Source organism: Bos grunniens, chromosome 7, assembly GCF_055505025.1.
Source record: "Bos grunniens cultivar Pamir isolate PY7600 chromosome 7, Bosgru_T2T1.0, whole genome shotgun sequence".
In the NCBI taxonomy this organism is placed as follows: domain Eukaryota; kingdom Metazoa; phylum Chordata; class Mammalia; order Artiodactyla; family Bovidae; genus Bos; species Bos grunniens.
In genome coordinates this window covers 14,256,386-14,275,755 of record NC_141171.1, presented here as the reverse complement: position 1 = coordinate 14,275,755, position 19,370 = coordinate 14,256,386, and the positions used below count along the sequence as shown (strand labels likewise).

Below are 19,370 nucleotides of genomic sequence, written 5' to 3'. Positions count from 1 at the left end.
CCTTAATCCCATTCAGTTCAGTTCAGTTCAGTCGCTCAGTCGTATCCGACTCTTTGCGACCCCATGAATCGCAGCACGCCAGGCCTCCCTGTCCATCACCAACTCCTGGAGTTCACTCAGACTCACGTCCATCGAGTTGGTGATGCCATCCAGCCATCTCATCCTCTGTCGTCCCCTTTTCCTCCTGCCCCCAATCCCTCCCAGCATCAGAGTCTTTTCCAATGAGTCAACTCTTCGCATGAGATGGCCAAAGTACTGGAGTTTCAGCTTCAGCATCATTCCTTCCAAAGAACACCCAGGGCTGATCTCCTTTAGAATGGACTGGTTGATCTCCTTGCAGTCCAAGGGACTCTCAAGAGTCTTCTCCAACACCACAGTTCAAAAGCATCAATTCTTCGGTGCTCAGCTTTCTTCACAGTCCACCTCTCACATCCATACATGACCACTGGAAAAACCATAGTCTTGACTAGACGGACCTTTGTTGGCAAAGTAATGTCTCTGCTTTGAATATGCTATCTAGGTTGGTCATAACTTTTCTTCCAAGGAGTAAGCGTTTTTTAATTTCATGGCTGCAGTTACCATCAAAATATTCCAAATGAAGCAACAAACTGATTGGAAACATTGTTAAGTTTTGAAAGGCACAAGAGCTACAAAATCATAGAACCAACTTTGAATTCCAACGGTTGTTTTTACTGGGTCTTCTAACCTATGCAAACAAGATGCACAGATGTTGAGATTAGGTTGTTTTGCTGAAGAGCCCCCACATGACCCTCTTGATGTCCCTGTTCCTCAGGCTGTAAACAAAGGGGTTCAGCATGGGGGTGACCACAGTGTACATCACTGAGGCCACTGCACTGTCCCTGGGAGAAGATGAGACAGTAGAACTGAGATGCACCCCAATGCCTCTTCCATAAAATAAACACATGATTGCCAGGTGACAGCCACAGGTGGAGAAGGGTTTATACTTCCCACCTGTTGAAGGGACTCTCAGAATAGAGGAAACAATGCAAGTATAAGAGAAGAGGATCCCTGTGAATGGAAAACCACCAAAAATAGCACCAATAAAATAGATTAATATATTACTGCTGGGGATTTGAAAACAGGCAAGGCTAAGGAGCTGAGAAGGGTCACAGAAGAAACGAGGAATTTCCATATCCAGGAAGAAGGTAAGTTCTAACACCATCAAACTATGAAGAAGGAAAGACAAAAGGCTGATGAAAAATGACACCAAAACCAGCAGGCTGTAGAGGCGTGGGTTCATGATGACCGTGCAGTGCAGAGGGTGATGGATGGACACAAACCAGTCATAGGCCATGGCAATCAGGAGTAGATTATCCAAACATCCAAAAAGGATAAAAATAGACATCTGGGTCACGCAGCTCATGTAAGAGATGAGTCTGCTGTGAGTTTGAATGTCCACAATCATCTTGGGGACAGTGGTAGAGGTGCAGCCAATGTCAGTCATGGTCAGGCTGGAAAGGAAGAAGTACACGGGGGTGTGGAGGTGAGAATCAGAGATGAAGGCCAGGATGATGAGCAGGTTCCCAAGCACAGTGATCAGGTACATGGACAGGAAGAGGCTAAAGAGGAGGGGCTGCAGTTCTGGATCATCTGAGAGGTCCATGAGGAGGAATTCTGAGACAAGTGTTAACATTCTCTGGGCCCATGTGGCTTAGACATCTCCTAGAAAGGAAAAGAGGTTTCAAATAAATGAGACAAGCAAACAAGGAGTCAGCACTTTTTGTTAGATTCAAGCAAGTCAAAGCATTCACACTTGAGGATCATACATTCCAGTAACTTCAGTGACATTCCTTAGTTCTGGCAAACTTATTTTCTCTTACAACTCTTTTCTCACTGATGTCTTGGCTATTTACCTGTTTCTATGTACAGTCATTTTACAGACAATAGGCCAAATTTTCATAAAGAAGGAGCCAATTTAGAATTAATCATGAACACAGTAGAATATCAATTGCCACCTTTGAATGAAATATATGGAATAAGAAATATGTTTTTTACATGCATGTCTATATACATAGCAGCACTATTCACAGTGGCCAAAACATAGAAGCAACATAAATGTCTATTGACAGATGAATAGATAAATAATGTATGGATAAAGAAGATATGGTACATATATACTGTGGAAATCTACTCAGCCATAAAAAACTAAAATATTGCCATTTGCAGCAACATGGGTACAACTAGAGATTATCATACCAAGTGAAGTAAGTCAGAAAAAGACAAACACCATAGGGTATCAGTTATGTGTGGAATATAAAATTTGGCACAAATAAGCCTATCTACAAAACAAAAATAGATTCACAGACATAGAGAACAGACTCGTGGTGGCCAAAGGGGATGGGGCTAAGCAGAGGGATGGACTGGGAGTTTGGGGTTGGTAGATGCAAACTAGTACATTTAGAATGGATGATGCTTTTGAATTGTGGTGTTGCAGGAGACTCTTGAGAGTCCCTTGTACTGCAAGGAGATCCAACCAGTCCATCCTAAAGGAAATCAGTCCTGAATATTCATTGGAAGGACTGATGCTGAAGCTGAAACTCCGATAATTTGGCCACCTGATGCTAAGAACTGACTCATTTGAAGAGACCTTGATGCTGGGAAAGATTGAAGGTCAGAGGAGAAGGGGACGACAGAGGATGAGATGGTTGGATGGCATCACCAACTCAATGGACATGAGTTTGAGTAAACTCTGGGAGTTGCTGATGGACAGAGAGGCCTGGCATGCTGCAGTCCATGGGGTCACAGAGTCAGACGCAACTGAGCAACTGAACTGAACTGAAACAACAAGGTTTAATACATAGCACAGGTACTATATTCAATATCCTGTGATAAGCCATAATGGAAAAGAATATAAAAATATGCATATGTGTATAACTGAGTCACTTTGCTGTACAGCAGAGAATGACACAACACTGTAAATCAATAATACTTCAATTTTTAAAAATGGAAAAAGGGGAAGGAGAAGGTGCAACAAGAAAGTTGCGTTGAGAAAGTAGCGTTGAAACATATACATTACCCTATGAAAATAGCTAGCTAGTGGGAAGCTGCTGTATAGCACAGGGAGTGCAGCTTGGTGCTCTGTGAAGACCTAAAGGGGTGGGATGGGATGAGGAGTGGGAGAGAGCTTTGGAAGGAGAGGATATATGTATATTTATGGCTGCTTCACTTTGTTGTACAGCAGAAACTAACACAACATTGTAAAGCAATTATTCTGCAATTAAAAATAAAAAGTTAAAAAGAATGAAATATCTTTCTCTGTTAAAAAAACCCACCACACACACACACACACACACTCACTCACTCACTCACACACACACACCTCTTCTGGGAATTCTCTGATAGTCCATTGGTTAGGACACAACATTTTCACTGCTGTGGGCCAGAATTAATCCCTGGCTGGGGAAATAAGATCCCTCGAGTGACATGGCCAAGAAAAAATTAAAAAACCCACTCCAATTAAAAGACACTAGAAAGTAGTCAAACATGGCTTATCCAAATGTAGTGCAAGAAATTCCCTTAATTTAGAATATATATAAACACCTTATAACCTTATGTATATTCTAAATTAAAGTCAAATGTACTTCATCAGAATTTTGATAACATAGTCATCTCCATGGATTTTCATCATTATTTGGTTTTCTAATAGCCATCCTCCATGAAAATAAGTGCTCACTTCACTATGTAAGTTGTCTTTTAAAAGTCTTTTCAAATATTAATCCTAATACTAAGCTTGTTATGCAGTTGTTTGTATACATTTCAGGATGGGGAACACATGTATACCTGTGGCGGATTCATTTTGATATTTGGCAAAACTAATACAATTATGTAAAGTTTAAAAATAAAATAAAATCAGATTACAACTGAAAAAAAAAAACAAAAAACTTTATACAACTCCAGGGACAGTCTTATGTTTGAGATTGCTTTCTGTTTTTCTTGTTTCCATTACGTAGTGGCTTGGTTGTTGTTGCTGTTCAGTTACTAGGCTGTGTCTAACTCTTTGCCACCCCATGGACTGCAGCATGCCAGGCTTCCCTGTCCTCCACTATCTCTCAGAGTTCACTCAAACTCATATCCATTGAGTCAGTGATGCTATCTAACCATCTCATCCTCTGATGTCCCCTTCTCCTTTGCCTTCAGTCTTTCCCAGCATCAAAGTCTTTTCCAATGAGTTGGCTCTTTGTATTAGATGGCCAAAGTATTGGAACTTCAACTTCAGGATCAGTCCTTCCAATGAATATTCAGGGTTGATTTCCTTTAGGATTGACTGGTTGGATCTCCTTGCAGTCCAAGGGATGCTTCAGAGTCTCCTCCAACACCAGAATTCAAAAACATCAATTCTTTGGTGATCAGCTTTCTTTATGGTCCAACTCTCACATCTGTACATGACTACTGGAAAAATCATAGCTTTGACTATACACAAGTTTGTTGGCAAAGTGATGTCTTTGTTTTTTGATACACTGTCATAGCTTTCCTTTCAAGGAACAAGCGTGTTTTAATTTTGTGGCTGCAGTCATCGTCCACAGTGATTTGGAGCCCAAGAAAATAAAGTCTGTCACTGCTTTCACTTTCCCCCCTTCTATTTGTCATGCAGTGATGGGACCAGATGTCATGATCTTGGTTCTTTGAATTGAGTTTTAAGCCAGGTTTTTCACTCTTCTCTTTCACCCTCATCAAGAGACTCTTTAGTTGCTCTTCACTTCCTGCCATTAAAGTGGTATCATCTGCATATCTGAGGTTGTTGATATTTCTCCTGGCAATCTTCATTCCAGCCTGCATGATGTACTCTGCATTTAAGTTAGAGTAACAGTATACAACCTTGTTTCATCCTTTCCCAATTTTGAACTGGTCCATTGTTCCGTATCTGGTTCTAACTGTTGCTTCTTGTCCTGTATAAAGATTTTTCAGGAGACAGGTAAGTTGGCTTGGTATTCCTATCTCTTTAGGATTTTCCCACAGTTTGTTGTGATTCACAAGAAGGCTTTTGTGTAGTCAATGAAGCATGTTTGGTTTTTTTTTGGAATTCCTTTGCTTTTTCTATGATCCAACAGATGTTGGTAATCTGATCTCTGGTTCCTCTACCTTTTCTAAGCCCAGCTTGTTCATCTGGACATTTAAACATGCTTCTAACTCTAAAATGTGTGGAGCACTGTTTCCTCATCAAACCAACCCTCTTATTTAATGTTCAGTTTCTACAACCAGGGATTGGAGAAGGAAATGGCAGCCCATTCCAGTGTTCTTGCCTGGAGAATCCCAGGGACGGGTGAACCTGGTGGGCTGCTGTCTATGGGGTCGCACAGAGTCGGACACGACTGAAGTGACTTAGCATAGCATTCTGCAATCAGGGAAGCCCCTAAGTTACATCTGAAACCCAGTGTTCTTTAATATATTTAAGAACTTTCCATATCAGTCCTTCCTGATTAAAGGGGTTCCAATTGTCCTTAAATCTGCTTCCTACAGGCAACTTAGGACTTCCTTTCTCCTGTCAGTAAACAACATGATTTTATTTGAGAAAATGTGAAAGATAACAAACACCTGTATCATTTTCTTCATCTACAAATGGGGATTAAAATGGAACCAACTTTGCAGGGTGGTTGTAAGAAATTAAATAATAAAGTGCTTAGACCAGTGGCTCTCACTCTGGATTGAGCATTGTAATCCTTATAATTACCTGTAGATCTATTAAAATATATATGGATGAAGGAGGGAGTGAAAGAAGCGAAATCTAGAAGCGAGAGCAAGAGAGAGATCTGTGCTAAATTATAATATTGTGATCCTTCTACGAGCCCTACCTTGATCTCAGCTATCCTTCCTAGAGCCAATGCAGCAAGAGCACCACTTACCCTTCACTGAGGTCTACCAGGAGCCTCCAAAGGAGAGAGGATGGTGAACATGGAATCTTTGCTGGAAGTGACCAGTAAATAAAATAAAGGGAAAGAATTCTGGCTAAATTCCCATGTCTGGAGTCTAAATGCCTGGATTCAAACTTGAATTCACTCCTATTTTACCCATGATCTAATACAAGTTATATTTAAATGGTATGCTCCCTTGTTCACCCATAAAATGACAATTATATTCATCCCTATTTCTTGGTGATAATTATGCAGATGAAATGAAACAAAATACGTGGAACACTTAGCTCAGAGCCTGGCACTTAGGAAATCCTCAATGAAGAATCATGATACCATGTTTGCTGTTTTCATCCTCATCCTCACTTTATGATTTTGGAGTACTTAGGGACAGTTTAGAGGGACCATTCCTGCTATCAAGGGGGTCATGCCTACGGGAACTAGAACCAGCGTGGGAGGAAAGCAAAACTCTGAATGAGAGTTCTTAGAACCCCACCAGAACCAAGGACATAAATGTCATAGTGCCTGGAGCTGAAATTTTGCATACTGGTGTACTACTGAAAGGTTGTTGCTGAACCATGAAAGACGCCGGGATTCTTGGCCTCCAGAGAAGTAGAATTCAATCCGAGGCCAGAGACGAGGCTTGATTGCTCAGAGCTTTTGTGTAACAAAGTTTTATTAAAGTATAAAGGAGATAGAGAAAGCTTCTGACATAGACATCAGAAGGGGGCAGAAAGAATACCCACCTGCTAGTCTTTAGCTGGATGTTATATAGTTACTACCAGTTTGTTAATGAAAGACAGGAATGTCTTAAAACTCAGAGAATGGTACCAGGCCCCTCACCCACAAGATGTATTTTGGGATAATCTTGGCACCAGATGAGTCATCCCGGGCCATAAAACGATTGACTTGAATCTTGTAGAAAGGCAGATTACCATACAAATACTTTCGTTTACATAGATTAGGAGAACAATGTCTGAGTATAACATACTGGTTTGTCAAGTCAGTTCTGAGCCTTTAGGCAGAACCAACTTGAAGACAGAGTTTGGGGTAAATGCGTAGTACATTAACATAGCTTAAGACAAATATTTCCATAAGAAAAATGCATTGGTTAGCTCAAGGTTTGAGGATAGTTAAGTTCAGGTGGAAACAGGTGTCATTATGGCAACACAGTATTTTAAGAGAAACCTTTTTTTAGGTTTGTATGGAGAAGGGGAAAAAATATATCACTAGTTTGTTTCCTCCTGCTGCTTAAGAGAGAGATAAAAAAAATGTCTGACATTTGCAGCCTATTTCCTTCATTTGGAGACCCCTGGCTTTCCTGCCTGTTACCCTCTCATTACCATCTGTCAATTGCAATTCTTTTGTTTGCTGTGACAATGAGGAAACAAAAGTCCTGAAATTTTTCCTCCATCCACTGTCTCCATCGCACTCATTGGGCTGTGCTAAGACCCTGCTTGTCCATGACCAAGGGCAGTGAGTCTGCCACTCCTCTCTGCCTGGTGAGCAATGATGGCTGAAGCTCCAGCCTCAGAATTGGCAGAAAGACTCCAGCCAGAGCCTCCTGTTGGAGATGATTACTCTGGGAGGAGACACAGGTGTGGAACCTGCTGGACATGGACCCACAACCTGAAGGGCTGGAGACACAGGCTGACTCTTTACAGTTTTGTGGCCTTGAAAGCTTGATACACAGAGCTCCTAATTAGCCAGACTGATCCATGAACTGCATTCCCTGAAGACTTCACAATCTTTGGAGAACCACAAGAAAATCAGTGTCTGTCAACTCAATTACTCTGAGCCCTACCCCTTCCAAGGGGGAAGTTCACTTGGCCTGCTCTCATCACATATCCAAAAGGAAGGCCCTTGCTATAAAGTTCAGACTTGTTATTTTCTCAGCTAAAAATTCAATTGCAATATTGAGTACTGAAACTGCCTCAATGATGAAATAATATCAGGAATATTGGGATATTTGTTGTTAAAGTTTACCATGCTAAAATCTGACAATCTTTCCATGTTTGAACACTTTGATATGACCAAGGAGAGCTTCACACTTTTCTTAATCTAAGTCCTTCTAATTCATTGTGGAGTTTAGTCCTTAGTAATATTTTGTTGCTATTTTAAGTTATAATCTTGTTTTATTTATTGCTGAAATTGTTTTATACTTGCATTGTAGAAAATAATTGAATTGTATATTTCCATTGTCCACCACTCTATTCGAAGAATGTCTCTAGTTGTTTATTTTTAGTGAAAGTTGCTCAGTCGTGTCTGACTCTTTGTGATCCCATGGGCTAGACAGTCCATGGAATTCTCCAGGCCAGAATACTGGAGGGGGTAGCCATTCCCTTCTCCAGGGGATCTTCCCAACCCAGGGATCAAATCCAGGTCTTCCGCATTGCAGGTGGATTCTTTGCCAGCTAAGTCATCAGGGAAGCCCATTTTTCTAGAGTGGAAGTATATCATCTGAAATTATTTATCGTTGTGTTTTTTCCCTTTTCACAGTCTATCTTCCTTATAACACAATAAAATATTGATAGAGTGGAAACAAACAAAGAAAAAAAAAGCAATTTAAAACTGGGAAAAAAATGTGAATAGACATTTTCAAAATACAATATACAAATTATCAACTGGCACATGAAAAATGCTCAACACCACTAATTATCAGGGAAATGCCAATCAAAACCACAGAGAGATATCACTTCAGACTTGTCAGAATGGCTATTATACAAAAGATGAGATATAAATGGTGATGAGGATATGGAGCAAAGGGAACACTCCTCCACTTCTGTTTGAGAATAAAATTGGTGCAGCCAGTATGGAAAACAGTATAGAGACTCCTCAAAAATTAAAAATAGAACCACTAGCAATTCCACTTCTGGATATGGAAGAAAATGAAAACACTAATATGAAAAGATATTTGCACCCATATGTTCATTGTAGCATCATTTACAACAGCCAAGATAAGGAAGAAGCCTAACTGCCCATCAACAGATGAATGGATTAAGAGACATGGTATATTTATACACACAATAGCATATTACTCAGCCATGAAAAAGAATTCTATCTTGCAATTTGCAACAATGTGAATGGACCTAGAGGGTATTATGCTAAGTAAAATAAGTCCAACAGAGAAAGGAAAGTACTGTGTGATTTCACTTATATGTGGAATCTAAAAATAAAAACAAGTAAATATAATTAAATAGAAACAGTCATAGGCATAGAGAACAAATGGGTGGTTGACAGGGGGAGAGGGGAATAGAAATAGGTGAAGACATTAAGAGGTACAAAGTTTTAGTTTACAAAATAAATAAGTCACTGATATAAAATGTACCATGTAGGAAATGTAGTTGATAACTATGTTATATCTTTGTATGGTGACAGATGGCAACTAGACTTAGCATGATGGTCATTTTGAAATGTATAGAAATATTAAATCATTATATTGTGTACCAGGAACTAACATAGTATTGTAGGTCAATTATACATCAAAAAACAAACATACAAGCTCTAGAAAAATAAATACAATTTGTGGCTACCAGAGGTGGGAGTTGGAGAAGAGAGAATTGGATGAAGGTAGTCAAAAAGTACAAACTCTTAGTTATAAAATTTAGCTACTATAATATAAAGCTACTAAGCACACTGCTATACTTAAAATGGATAACCAACAAAGTTCTACTGTACATCACAGGAAACTCTGCACAATGATATGTGGCAACCTGGATGGGATGGGAGTTTGGGGGAGAATGGATACATGTATATATATGGCTCAGTCCCTTTGCTGTCCACCTGAAACTATCATAACATTGTTAATCAACTATAACCCAATACACAATAAAAAGTTAAAAAATTAAGTTCTAGGGGTATAATGTACAACACGTACAAAGATAATACTGTTATACATTATATATAAAAGTTGATAAAAGTAAATCCTGAGTTCTCACAACAAAGAAACGTGTTTTTTTCCCCCTGTTTCTTTAATGTTCTATCGATATGAGATGAAAGTTATTCACTAAACCCATTATGGTCATTGTTTCATGATGTGTTGAAGTCAAATCATGTGTTAAGTCAAACCTTTGATGTGTTAAGTCAAATCTTAAACTTATACAATACTGTATGTCAGTTATCTCTCAATAAAACTGGGTTGAGGAGAAAAAGATTGAGTGACTCTCATGGCACCATTGCTAATAGTCTAGTGAAAGTGTTAGAGTCATGTCTGACTCTGCAACTGCATGGGCTGTAGCCCACCAGGCTCGTCTGTCCCTGGGATTCTCTAGGCAAGAATACTGAAGTGGGTTGCCATTCCCTTCTCCAGGGGATCTTCTCGACCCAGGGATCAAACCCTGGTCTCCTGCATTGCAGGCAGATTCTTTACTGTACTAGTATCTGGGTTCAGTTCAGCTCAGTCCAGTCACTCAGTCGTGTCTGACTCTTTGTGACCCCATGAACTGCAGCACACCAGGCCTCCCTGTCCATCACCAACTGCCGAAGTTTACCCAAATTCATGTCCATTGAGTCGGTGATGCCATCCAACCATCTTATCCTCTGTTGTCTCCGTCTCCTCCTGCCCTCAATGTTTCCCAGCATCAGGATCTTTTCAAATGAGTCAGCTCTTCGCATCAGATGGCCGAAGTATTGGAGTTTCAGCTTCAGCATCAGTCCTTCCAATGAACACCCAGGACTGATTTCCTTTAGGATGGACTGGTTGGATGCCCTTGCAGTCCAAGGGACTCTCAAGAGTCTTCTCCAACACCACAGTTCAAAAGCATCAATTATTCTTTATAGCCCAACTCTCACATCCATACATGACTACTGGAAAAGCCATAGCCTTGACTAGATGGGCCTTTGTTGACAAAGTAATGTCTCTGCTTTTTAATATGCTGTCTAGGTTGGTCATAACTTTCCTTCCAAGGAGTAAGCGTCTTTTAATTTCATGGCTGCAATCACCATCTGCAGTGATTTTGGAGCCCCCCAAAATAAAGTCAGCCACTATTTCCATCGTTTCCCCATCTATTTGCCATGAAGTGATGGGACCGGAAGCCATGTTCTTAGTTTTCTGAATGTAGTATCTGGATATCTGGATTCAAACTAGGCAGTCTAGCCTCAGCTCCAACATTCTTAATCACTAAGATGCAGAATTGTATTCAGTTTGAATCTGTGAGTTAAATACATTTCCAATTTTTTGCATTATCATAAAATGCATAATTAATATTCTTGTAGGTTTCCTCATTTACATGTGCAAATGTTCTTCCATAATAGCTAATGAGGGACTTCCCTGGTAGTCCAGTGGTTAACACCTCACCTTCCAATGCAGGGGATGAGAGTTTGATCCCTGGTTGGGGAGCTAAGATCCCATATACCTCACCAAAACATAAAACAGAAGTAATATTGTAACACATTCAATATTTCTGTGGATGGTTGAAAAGCTTTCTTTTGCTTGCCTAGTAGATGCCAAGTGAAGGTCACCCCACAATGCTGTTTCAGCCCCAGTTGACCCTAGCAGTTCCCTAACCAACCACACATAGCTTGCTTTTCCTAACTGGTACTTCAGAATTCTCTGATCTCTGGAGGCAGTATAGTGCAATGATAAAAACCATGGGTTCTGTATTAAGACATAGTTCCACTACATACTAAAAATACAACACTGGCCAGTCATTTGAGTTCATTTGTGCTGTTTCACTGTGTATGTTATGTGGATAATAAATATCTCTTGTCTTTAGACAATAGCCATTCTGACAAGTGTGAAGTGATATTGTATGTGTGTGTTTTTAAGATTTATGTATTTATTTTTGGCTGCCATCCAATGCAGTGGGCATGAGTTCAATCCCTAGTGCAGGAATTAAGACATCATATTTTACACCACGTGGCCAAAAATAAATAAATAAAAATAAGGAAAAAAAAATATCCTCAGCTCAGGACACATGCAAATCTAATTGAATCAGAATCTTTGGCAATGAGACTCAGTTGTCAGTATATTTTAAAATTTATTTTATTGTAGTATAGTTGATTTACAATGTTGGGAAATAGTGCTTTTAAGCCTTCCAGATGATTTTGATAAAAGCCAAGGCTGAGAAGCAGTGACATGCACCTTCATACATAGACTGCATGCAAAAAATTAAAACATAGTAATCAACTGGAAAACAAACAACAGCTTTGGGGAAAATATATATTTAAATCTGTAAAAAGGGAGTTTTTTCATCTTTCTAGAATGTGGATCACCATGATAAGCTAGATACTCCTCGTTAGGTATAATAAGATTCAGTCATGCAGTAGTTCTAACGTCTACAGAATCCCAGGATACTCTCCCAGCCCCATTAAAAACATACCAAAAGAAGTAATATTCAGGTGTAAAACAAGGAGAGACAGGTCCTACGAGCTACAAGAATGATATCATGAAAGAGGTAGAATTTTCAGATGTTAATGTTGCTACATTTTCCAACCTACACTCTAAATGGGTGGCACAGGCAATGAGATTAGAACATTTTTCTGGAAAACCTCCACATGGTCCTTTTGATGTGTCTGTTCCTCAGACTGTAGATGAAGGGGTTCAGCATGGGGATGACCACAGTGTACATCACTGAGGCCACTGCACCCTGCCTGGGAGATTGTGAGATGGTTGGGCTGAGGTACACACCAAGGCCAGTTCCATAAAATAAGCAAACAACTGCCAGATGAAAAGCACAGGTGGAGAAGGCTTTATACCTCCTACTTGATGGGACTCTCAGAATGGAGGAAAGAATTTTGTAGTAAGAGAAAAAGATTCCTGAGAAAGGTAGAAAAACAAAAATGGCACCATCAAAATACGTGACTATGTTATTGGTGAAAGTATCAGAACAAGCAAGCTTGAGGAGCTGAGAAGGCTCACAGAAGAAATTAGAAATGTCAACATTCTTAAAGTAGGTAAGTTGTAGCACAATCAGATTGTGCACCTGGGAGTCCAAAAGGCTACCAAAAAAAGACACCAAAACTAAGAAGCAGCAGAGGCGAGGGTTCATGATGACCGTGTAGTGTAGTGGGTGACAGATGGCCACAAACCTGTCATAGGCCATCACAGTAAGAAGCAGACAATCCATACATCCAAAAAGGATAAAAATAGACATCTGTGTCAGGCAGCCTGCATAGGAGATGACTCTGCTGTGAGTTAGGATGTTCACAATCATCTTGGGGACCGTGGTGGAGGCAAAACCGATGTCAGCCAAGGAGAGGTTGGAGAGGAAGAAATACATGGGGTTGTGGAGGTGGGAGTCAGAGGTTACAGTGAAGATGATGAGCAGGTTCCCCAGCATGGTGACTATGTACATGGCCAGGAACAGGACCCAGAGCAAAGGCTGCAGTTCTGGATCATCTGAGAGGCCCAGGAGGAAGAATTCTGAGACACTGGTTAGATTTCCAGTTCTGTGTAGCTCAGACACCTTTGGAAAAAGAAAAAAAGGCTGGAAAAATAGGAAATATGTAAATCGTCATGCAGTCCTGCATCATATTTTGGATTCAAGCAATTCATTTCTAAGAGTATACATCTGAGTACCTTCAGCAATTGGAAAAGGAAAGAGCAACCCACTCCATTGTTCTTGCCTGGAGAATTCCATGGATGAGGCAGCCTGGTGGCTTACAGTTTACGGGGCCACTAAGAATTGGACACAACTGGGTGACAGCACCTTCAGCAATATTTCTCAGTATGAGAAATTCTGTCTTAGAATCGTTTCCTCATTGGCTTCTATGTTATTCATTTTTGTCTATACACTCTTAGATTATAAAACTTCATGAAAAGTGAAAGGAAACAAGAACATTAGAGACAATACATCCATGATCTCAGTTAAATACAGCCTACTTTTAAAGAAATAACAGAACGAGAGATTCCCTTCTCCTTCTAAGAAAATATATAATTATTAAAATATAAAGAAATTATGTCATTTATATAAATCTTATTTTCTTCAAATACAATTCTAGATATTTCCTTAATTTAGAATATTTACAAATATCTATGAAATGCAGAACTATGTCATCTGGATTCTAAATTAAAAATGAATTTTCATAATCAGAACACAGTTTATTTGATATTCAGAGTTTTATCATCTTTGATTTTCTGTCTTCCCTCTTCATGAAATGGGGATTACTCAAATATCAGAGTTGTCTTTTAGAAGTCATTTAGTATATACTTCATATCTTTGGTGGACTTCAAATTTCAATCAATATTGTTTAATTAATTGCATATGGTGCTGGAGTGGTGTGCTGGAGCAGCAAGCCCCTGAGAGGAGATACCCCACGTCCAAGGTCAGAGAAACCCCAGTAAGGTGGTAGGCTCTGGAATGGCTGTGAGGAGATACCCCACGTTCAAGGGCAAAGGAGAAGTCCCAGAAAGATGGTAGGAGGGGCGAATTTGCATTTGGAATCAAACCCCATTTCCGCCAGAGATGCTAAGAGGGCTCAAACAAACCTTGTGCACACCAGGACCCAGAGACCCCCACAGAGACTGAGACAGAACTGTGTTTGAGCATCTCTGTGGAGGTATGGGTCATCAGTGGACTGCCACAGGGACAGGGCTCTGGATGCAGCAGACTTGGGTATGGCATAAAACCTCTTGGAGGAGGTTGCCATTAACCTCACCATAGAGCTGCCAGAACTTACACAGGACTGGGAAATAGATTCTCAGAGGGCACAACAGAACTTTGTGCGCCAGGACCCAGGAGTAAGGAGCAGTGACCCTACAAGAGACTGACTCAGACTTGCCTGTGTGTGTCCAGGAGTCTCCAGCAGAGGTGTGGGTCAGTGGTGGCCTGCTGCAGGGTTGGGGGCACTGAGTGTAGCAGTACCTGCATGGGATCTTTTGAAGGAGGTCATCATTATATTCATTACCTCTACCATAGTTTGGCCCCAGCTAAATAGCAGGGAGGGAACACAGCTCCACCCATCAACAAAAATTTGGATTAAGGATTTACTAAGCATAGCCCCGCCCATTAGAACAAGACTCAGATTTCCTCTCAGTCAGTCTCTCCCATCAGGAAGCTTCCATAAGCCTCTTATCCTTCTCCATCAGAGGGCAGACAGACTGAAAACCACAATCAAAGAAAACTAACCAATCTAATCACATGGATCATAGCCTTGTCTAACTCAATGAAACTGTGAGCCATGCCATGCAGGGCCACCCAAGACGGACGGGTCATGGTGGAGAGTTCTGACAGAATGTGGTCCGCTGGAGAAGGGAATGGCAAACCACTTCAGTATTTTTGCCTTGAGAACCCCATGAACAGTATGAAAAGGAAAAAACATAGGACACTGAAAGATGAACTCCCCAGAGCAGTAGGTGCCCAACATGCTGCTGGAGATCAGTGGAGAAATAACTCCGAAAGAATGAAGAGATGGAGCCAAAGCAAAAACAAAAACAGTTGTGAATGTGACTGGTGATGGAAGCAAGGTCTGATGCTGTAAGAGCAATATTGTACAGGAACCTGGAATGTCAGGTCCATGAATCAAGGCAAATTGGAGGTGGTCAAACAGGAGATGGCAAGAGTGAACGTCAACATTCTAAGAATCAGTGAAATAAATATGGACTGGAATGGGTGAATTTAACTCAGATGACCATTATATCTACTACTGTGGGCAAGAATACCTTAGAAGAAATGGAGTAGCCATCATAGTCTACAAAAGAGTCTGAAATGCAGTACTTGGATGCATTCTCAAAAATGACAGATGATCTCTGTTCATTTCCAAGGCAAACCATTCAATATCAGGGTAATCCAAGTCTATTCCATGACCAGTAATGCTGAAGAAGCAGAAGTTGAACAGTTCTATGAAGACCTCAGTTCAGTTCAGTTCAATTGCTCAGTCGTGTCCGACTCTTTGTGACCCCATGCACACACCATGCGTCCTCCACCCCAGGCCTCCCTGTCCATCACCAACTCCCTGGAGTTTACCCAAACTCATGTCCATTGAGTTGGTGATGCCATCCAACCATCTCATCCTCTGTTGTCCCCTTCTTCTCCTGCCCTCAATCTTTCCCAGCATCAGGGTCTTTTCAAATGAGTCAGGTCTTCGCATCAGGTGGCCAAAGTATTGCAGTTTCAGCTTCAACATCAATCCTTCCAATGAACACTCAGGACTGATCTCCTTTAGGATGGACTGGTTGGATCTCCTTGCAGTCCAAGGGGCTCTCAAGAGTCTTTTCCAACAACACAGTTCAAAAACATCAGTTCTTCAGTGCTCAGCCTTCTTTATGGTCCAACTCTCCCATCCATACATGACTACTGAAAAAACCATAGCCTTGACTAGAAGGACCTTTGTTGCCGAAATAATATCTCTGCTTTTAATATGCTGTCTAGGTTGGTCATAACTTTCCTTCCAAGGAGTAAGCGTCTTTTAATTTCATGGCTGCAATCACCATCTGCAGTGATTTTGGAGCCCCCCAAAATAAAGTCAGCCACCGTTTCCACTCTTTCCCCCTCTATTTACCATGAAGTGATGGGACCAGATGCCATGATCTTAGTTTTCTGAATGTTGAGCTTTAAGCCAACTTTTTCACTCTCCTCTTTCACTTTCATCAAGAGGCTCTTTAGTTCTTATTCACTTTCTGCCATAAGAGTGGTGTCATCTGCATATCTGAGCTTATTGATATTTCTCCTGGCAATCTTGATTCCAGCTTGTGCTTCATCCAGCCCACCATTTCTCATGATGTATTCTGCATATAAGTTAAAAAAGCAGGGTGACAATATATAGCATTGATGTACTTCTTTTCCTATTTGGAACCAATCTGTTGTTCCATGAAGACCTAGAAGACCTTTTAGAACTAGCACCCAAAAAAGATGTCCTTTTCATTATAGGGGACTGGAATGCTAAAGTAGGAAGTCAAGAAACACCTGGTGTAACAGGCAAAATTGGCCTTGGAGTACAGAATGAAGCAGGGCAAAGGCTAACAGAGTTTTGCCAAGAGAACACACTGGTCATAACAAACACCCTTTTCCAACAACACAGGAGAAGACGCTACACAAGGACATCACCAGACTGTCAACACCAAAATCAGATTGATTATATTCTTTGCAGCCAAAGATGGAGAAGCTCTATACAGTCAGCAAAAAGAAGAGCAGGAGCTGACTGTGGCTCAGACCATGAACTCCTTATTGCCAAATTCAGACTAAAATAGAAGAACGTAGGGAAAACCATTAGACCATTCAGGTATGATCTAAGTCAAGTCCCTTTATGATTATACAGCAGAAGTGAGAAATAGATTTAAAGGACTAGGTCTGATAGAGTGCCTGATGAACTATGAACAGAGGTTCGTGACTGCCGGGGTCCAGCCCCAGCAGGATCCAGGGGTACCCTAAGGATGGCTTAGGCGATAAGGATAGCAAAGCGGAGAGATCAGAGGCTTGATCTTCCTTGATTAACACAGAAGGCCAATAAAGCTCCTGTGTTCCAAGGAGTCATCCTGAAAGAAGAACATAGAGAGAAAAGGAGGGAAAAGGGGGAAAAAAAAAAAAAAAGAATGACACGGGGAGACCAAGCTTTGGTGAGATAGGTCCATAACTTTATTTTCAAAAGGAACTTTTATACCTTGGCTTGTACATAGAGGGAAATGAAAGATGCAAAGTCATACAGAGTCAGCCCAAACATTACATCTGTTTTGTCTTTATTGAAACCAGGATTTTTTCTGCATACCTGTCCCATAAACAATGTTGTGTACTATATCTTCTGGCCTTGGAGGCCTATGGACATTTTATGACCCTTTTTTGATAAAGGCTGATCAGCCAGAAAACTTGTTTTCCCTTAAAGTGTTTCTTCTTTATTTCTCCCAGCCTCAGAAAGTGCTAAACAGAGTTACATTCTCACGGAGCAAAGGTGCAGTGGGCCACAACAAAGAAAGAACCAATTAGCTCAAAGGTCTGATGTGGTTAATTCCAAGGCTGCTGCTTGTTTTTCTTACATTCCAACTATGTTAACTAATGCACTCCCAGGTGCACAATGGATAAGGGATATGGGCACTTGGCAGCAAGCATTGGCCCAATAATGAAGCCCTTTACCAGTACTATCTATTCTACTAATTTTTCATCCCTTAAAGGACTCTATGCTCATTAGGACTTTTAGAATGTTTTGGCTTCCCGTGCCTTTCAAGGTTGGGGAGTTGTGAACAATCACGTGTGCTAATATCAGAAGAGTTGGTGAAAGGCACAAAATAGTAAGACAGACAGATTTTGGTTTTGGGGTGGATGCTCGAGCAGATTCAGGGGGTCCCTTGAGGCCTGATCAGCTTTTTCCTGTCAGGTCTCTTCCGCATGACGTTTGTCATGGGTGGGATCTCCCGTGGTGGCTCCCAGCACGTGACATTGTACAGGAGACAGAGATCAAGACCATCCCCAAGAAAAAGAAATGCAAAAAATTCAAATGGCTGTCTGAGGAGGCCTTACAAATAGCTGTGGAAAGAAAAGAAGTGAAAAGTAAAGGAGAAAAAGAAAGACACACCCATTTGAATGCAGAGTTCCAAAGAATAGCAAGGAGAGATAAGAAAGCCTTCCTCAGTGATCAGTGCAAACAAATAGAGGAAAACAACAGAATGGGAAAGACTAGAGATCTCTTCAAGAAAATTAGAGATGCCAAGGGAATGTTTCATGCAAAGATGGGCACAATAAGGAACAGAAATGGTATGGACCTAACAGAAGCAGAAGATGTTAAGAAGACGTGGCAAGAATACACAGAAGAACTATACAAAAAAGATCATCATGACCCAGATAATCACGATGGTATGATCACTCACCTAGAGCCAGATATCCTGGAATGTGAAGTCAAGTGGGCTGTAGGAAGCATCACTATGAACAAAGCTAGAGGAGGTGATGGAATATCAGTTGAGCTATTTCAAATCCTAAAAGATGATGCTGTGAAAGTGCTGCATTCAATATGCCAGCAAATTTGGGAAACTCAGCAGGGGCTACAAGACTGGAAAAGTCAGTTTTCATTCCAATCCCTAAGAAAGGCAATGCTGGAGAATGCTCAAACTACTGCACAATTGCATTCATGTCACATGCTAGTAAAGTAATGCTCAAAATAATCCAAGCCAGGCTTAAACAATATTTGTACCGGAAACTTCCAGATAGTCAAGCTGGTTTTAGAAAAAGCAGAGGAATCAGAGATCAAATTGCCAACATCTGCTGGATCATTGAAAAGGCAAGAGAGTTCCAGAAAAACATATACTTCTGCTTTGTTGACTATGCCAAAGCCTTTGACTGTGTGGATCACAGTAAACTATGGAAAATTCTGAAAGAGATGGGAATACCGGACCACCTGATCTGCCTCTTGAGAAACCTGTATGCTGGTCAGGAAGCAACAGTTAGAACTGGACATGGAACAACAGACTGGTTCCAAATAGGAAAAGGAGTACGTCAAGGCTATATATTGTCACCCTGCTTATTTAACTTATATGCAGAGTACATCATGAGAAATGCTGGGCTGGAGGAAGCACAAGCTGGAATCAAGATTGCTGGGAGAAATATCACTAACCTTAGATATGCAGATGACACCACCCTT

At 40.8% G+C, this 19,370-nt stretch overlaps 2 protein-coding genes across 2 annotated transcripts; both read right to left on the bottom strand.

Annotated features, from left to right (window-relative positions):
* Positions 1-668: 668 nt before the first annotated feature.
* Positions 669-1,639, bottom strand: LOC147368534 (olfactory receptor 7E178-like). Its single transcript, XM_086409200.1, has one exon. The coding sequence runs from the start codon at positions 1,622-1,624 to the stop codon at positions 737-739; it is 888 nt and encodes a 295-aa protein (XP_086265326.1). The 5' UTR covers positions 1,625-1,639; the 3' UTR covers positions 669-736.
* A 10,681-nt stretch (positions 1,640-12,320) lies between these two features.
* LOC147368533 (olfactory receptor 7E178-like) lies at positions 12,321-13,162 on the bottom strand. The gene has a single exon (XM_086413468.1). It carries the CDS (start codon positions 13,160-13,162, stop codon positions 12,335-12,337), a length of 828 nt encoding a protein of 275 aa, XP_086269594.1. The 3' UTR covers positions 12,321-12,334.
* Between the last annotated feature and the right edge of the window lie 6,208 nt (positions 13,163-19,370).